Source organism: Crocodylus porosus, unplaced genomic scaffold, assembly GCF_001723895.1.
Source record: "Crocodylus porosus isolate Cpor-Errol unplaced genomic scaffold, CroPor_comp1, whole genome shotgun sequence".
NCBI lineage: Eukaryota > Metazoa > Chordata > Crocodylia > Crocodylidae > Crocodylus > Crocodylus porosus.
The window spans coordinates 77,672,082-77,677,138 of record NW_017728886.1 but is presented as its reverse complement, the minus strand read 5'-3'; the positions used below and the strand labels follow the sequence as shown (position 1 = coordinate 77,677,138).

General features: G+C 44.5%; 1 protein-coding gene across 1 annotated transcript; it reads right to left on the bottom strand.

The window, feature by feature from the left end:
- Nucleotides 1-302: 302 nt before the first annotated feature.
- On the bottom strand, nt 303-3,471 carry XCR1 (X-C motif chemokine receptor 1). The gene has a single exon (XM_019537138.1). The coding sequence runs from the start codon at nt 3,457-3,459 to the stop codon at nt 2,431-2,433; it is 1,029 nt and encodes a 342-aa protein (XP_019392683.1). The 5' UTR covers nt 3,460-3,471; the 3' UTR covers nt 303-2,430.
- Between the last annotated feature and the right edge of the window lie 1,586 nt (nt 3,472-5,057).

The following is a 5,057-nucleotide window of genomic DNA, read 5'->3' as shown; positions in this document are numbered from 1 at the left end:
CCCTGTATTTATCTGCCAGGACCCGAGACCCTTCCTGACCCTAATGCCCAATTCCCTACCTCTCTCCACACAGCCCAGACTTATAGCTGCTGGACTATGAGCATAACTGCTTCAATTCCAGTGCCCCCCAGCTTCAGTTCTAACACCCTCCCACATACCCCATAATCTTTGCCTGGGTCTTGTTCCCCTCCCTCACCCACCCGAGAGAATTTACAGTTACATGTCAGACTGCAAGCATTTCAGTTTAAATAGGATTTATTTAAAGATGGAGAAAAATATCTACAACATATTATTACAGGGGTTCTCTCAATATTTGTTAGTTCCTTTTAAGAATAGGTGTGGGGGGCGGGAGGGAGTCCATTTGCTGAACATAGGTTACAGTAGGTAACAATCCATTTAGTATATTCAGTTTTTCTGCATGCACTTTACTTTCAGGTGTCGAGGTTTCTTACCACAAAGCATATTCAGGTTATAAAGAAAATTGCTGTAAGCAAGCCATATTAAACTAAGAAAAAGAGTCTCATATGCCTCTAGTATATTACCTGAGTTATATAGATTATAGAATGTATATACAACAGGAGTTATAGAGGGTCCCTGGTAGCTTTAGTGAGAGTTCAGGTTTCAAAGCAATTTGTTCAAATGCCTCCAACACACAGGATCTGTTTTATCCAGGCTTAAGTCAATGGAGTTACTCTTGTTTACAAAAATGTACATGGAAGAAGTATTCCAGTTGTCCTTTGGGCAGCCTGCATCGATATGTCTGAAGGCATGAAAGGCCTGTTCTGAAGGATATTGAAGTTGGTGGGATGAGTCCCATTGACATCAAGGGTCTTTTTGAGAAGGACCTGCGTCTGGAATCCTCCCTCATGAGGAAAGGCACCTCAGCTAAGAAAGGTGAAAGCCTCATGATTCCCAGATGTGCTAGCTATACAAAAAGAGAAAGACTCATTCAAATTTAATGTATAAAATGCGTAACTAGATTTCCCAAAAGTCTTTATACAACACAATAGCATTGCCATGTTGGGACTGAACTGTGGCTCTAACAGCAGGTAAAAAGATATGAATTGTTTTTTGGCAGTTATATTCAAGCACAAACCCTAAAAACCACAATAAAGCTCTTAAACAATGCTTTAAGGGACTGGCTGAATATGTAGTTGAATACAAGTGCATTTTAAAGATCAAACAAAATTGCACTGTCGGTTCCATGAAGATACTGCGAAGTGTTTGCCTAAGAAAAGTAGTTGCTAATTGGAGCACTATTTCAAGGTCTGTTGCATAATATTACCTCATTATTAAATCTGAGATTCTACACCCAGGTTAGGATATCAAATATAGTATCAGGAGCATCTGCAAGTCAGCTACGTTACGGGTATGGAGCAAATTCAATTCTATCATTCCTTGAAAAAGAAAACCTAAAGCATATGTTACAAATAAAGGAGACTATATTTTGATAATAACTATTAAAATGTAAAAAGCTTCAGCTTTATTCAGAATGGCTATTCATTCTACCATTTGTGGTTACAAGAATTAAGTACGTATTAGTGTATTTGAAAATGTAATTCCTTTTACTAATTTCCAAACTACTCTAACAGTAAAAAAGGGTTTGCACTAAGCTGATATCACTAGCTATTGAATGGTAAATGCATCTATGTATGCAATTAGTACATAGCAATAAAATATGGTGCAGCTTGTGTCAGAGTTTATTGTTCCCAGGCGCAGCATTCATCCGTGCACTAAGGACCTAAGCACGTTGTGCTGGGGTGAAGCAACTCTAGCTGGCAGGGTGCTTGGGAGATCAGCCTGCCAGCCCAGGGTTGCTGTGTCCCAGCTCAACAGGCTGATTGGGGCCCAAGGGGGCTACAATGTGGGGTCTAGCCAGCAGGTAGCTTCCACACTGTAGCACCCTCGTGTCCCAGCCAGCCCTGGTCACAGTCTACACGTGCATTTCAGCACACGTAACTACTCCACTGTAGTATAGTATTTGTCTCGGACAGCGCTATCCTACAGCACAGCTAATTAATTTACTGTGCCCTAATGTGGGTGCATGTCTAGATGGTCATGCTTTACTGTGGAGCTTATGAGTCCACTCTGTAGTAAAGCACACACATAGATGCACCCACTAACACAAAAAAGGGGAAAAGAACATCAGAGAGTCCAAATTCCAGACCTAAGACCTGGCTTCACCCAAGAAGAGACAAGAGGCAAATGCTGCTCTGATTTCTACCAGCGCAAAACTACTGAGAGCAATGGAAACAAATAGGTATAAATGAGAGCCTAAGAAGTTCAGAAAGGAGTATTTACAAGCAAAACAAATGGCTTCCCTTTTTTCCCCCTGGCTTTTAGATGAATACCTCTGAAATCAGCTATTAATAAGGCATTTCTAAATTAGAATATTTCCCTCAGGATTTGCACCACAGAACAGACTTTGCTTCAGTAAATGGAGGCATCTTCATAGTGGAACTTGCCATGGAAAGGAATCTTGGGGCTGGCGACTGGACCATTCATGCATGTCCAATAGTGACTGCACAGGTGCCTCAAATGCCTTCTGAATTTGACCCCAACGAATACGTAGAGCACAGGGTTGAGGCAACAGTGGGAGAAGGCAATTTTGCGACTGATGTAGAAGGCAATGTTAATGTTCCTCTCAAACTGACAGCTTTTAGATGGAAAAGAAAGCATAAGAGAGACTATATTATAAGGTGCCCAGCTGAAAATGAAGGAGACTACAATAATGAGGATGAGTCTCACAGTTCTCTGTTTCCTCTGTGATCTTGATTTGAGTAGAATTGTCAGTATCCTGAGGTAACAATATACAATGACAATAAAGGAAAACAGAAAGGAGACAATTCTCATGTAACGGTCCAAATCCTTCCAGTACTTCTCACTGTAATCGCAGATAAAGCTGTCTTCAAAATCAGGTTGCTTCTGGGTGTACATGATCTCAGGAACCACAATCAATATGCTAAAAGTCCAAATCATCAAGCTCGCCTGAACACCGTACTGGCGGGTGTGTGTTCTCAGGGTTGACAGGGGGTTCACCACCAACAGGTATCGGAGAATAGTCATCATGGTCACGCAGAAAATACCACTGTAGTAGCTGATGGAGAAAACAGCATTTACAGCCTTGCAAAGGACATTCCCGAAAATCCAGCCGTATAAAGAATACACAATCCAGAAGGGCAGCATGCATGAGAACACCAGGTCAGAGATGCAAAGATTCATGATGAACACATTTGTTAAAGATGTAAGGTTCTCATATTTCATTAGGATCCATAACACTAGACTATTTCCTTGCAGGCTGAACAAAAAGGCCAGAGAGTACAGGATAGTCGTGAAAAGGCTACTAAATAGAAATAGGTCATTCATCTCACACAAGTTGCTAACATCACTGCTATTGTCAGGAGTATAGTAGTCAAAAGTATTGTTGTAGATGCTTTCATCCCAAGGTGTTGACTCCATTTCAATGTGCAGATGATGCACTTTCCACTGTAGTGAGTAGGAAGATCCTCAAAGCCAGCAATTTTAAACCAAAAAAGCAGTAGTAAAACTTCATATGCCATTTTACGTATAGAAGAAGCTTTCTGTTACACTTCCCTGTTAACCATAGCCTCCCCTTTGCTTGCCCTTCATGTCTTGATGTCTTTTATGGTTATAAAAGGGAGGCTGTCCCAGGGCTTCCTGGACCTGATCTTGCTCTACTGACCACCTGGTGGCTGTGGTCCTTTGCCTTATGGGCTAATTGCATAGCTCCAAACCTTCCCTACACCATGTCCCATGCCTCACAGATGGCATCATTGTGGATGTTCTCTTTGTCACATGCCTACACTCATGCAGCCCTCCTCCAGGTGCTCGGACCCCCCATCTCTCACACAGCCCTCTTCTGGGCTTTCAGGCTTCATGGTCTCTTGCACAGCCCCACTCACATGTTCAGGCTTCTTGGTACCTCACTCAGCCACAGTCTGGGCTGCCAGATCCCTTGGTCACTCATTTGGCCCCTCCTGGGTCCTCAGGCCTTTCAGTCAGCCCCTCTTCAGGCTGCCAGGCCCCTTGGTCTCTTCATAGTTTCATAATTTCATAGTAGGTAGGGTCAGAAGGAACCTGAGCAAATCATCAAGTCCGACCCCCTGCCCTGGGCAGGAAAGAATGCTGGGGTCAAATGACCCCAGCTAGGTGATTGTCTAGCCTCTTTTTGAAGACCCCCAGGGTAGGAGTGAGCACCACTTCCCTTGGAAGTCAGTTCCAGATCCTAGCTACCCTGACTGTGAAGTAGTACATCCTAATATCTAGCCTGAATCTACTCGCGGTCAACTTACGGCCATTGTTCCTCGTTACTCCCGGTAGTGCTCAGGGGAACAGGGACTCCCCTATAGCCAGCTGGTCCCCCTTGGCCAGTTTGTAGACAGCCACCAGATCCCCTCTCAGCCTTCTCTTGTGGAGGCTGAACAGGTTCAGGTCCCATAGCTTCTCCTCATAGGGCCTGCCTTGCTGCCCCCTGATTATACGAGTGGGCTTCCTCTGGACACTCTTGATGCTATCCACATCCCTCCTGAAGTGCAGCACCCAGAACTGGATGCAGTACTCCAACTGTGGCCTGACCAATGTCGCATAGAGGGGGAGGATCACCCCCTTGGACCTGCTTGTGATGCATCTGTGGATGCATGACAAGGTGCAGTTAGCCTTCCTGACCACATCCCCACATTGGTGGCTCTTGTTTATTTTGGAATCAATAATGACATCAAGATCCTTTTCTGCCTCTGTGCTGACTAGAAGGGCGTTCCCCAGCCTGTAGGTATGGTGCTGGTTCTTCCTCCCTAGGTGCAGTACCTTGTACTTGTCAGTATTGAATCCCATCCTGTTCTCATCCGCCTACCCCTGTAACCTGTCTAGATTTAGCTGCAGCCTGTCCCTCTCCTCCAGCATGCCCACTTCTCCCCACATCTTAGTGTCATCTGCAAATTTGAACAGGGTGCTTTTCACCCCTTGTCCAAGTCGCTGATGAAAATGTTGAACAGTGCGGGCCTGAGGACCAAGCCCTGCGGGACCCCACTGCCCACATC

Excerpts from the sequence above, each read along its gene's own strand:
- XCR1 (XM_019537138.1), bottom strand. The coding sequence starts at position 3,459 with ATGGAGTCAACACCTTGGGATGAAAGCATCTACAACAATACTTTTGAC.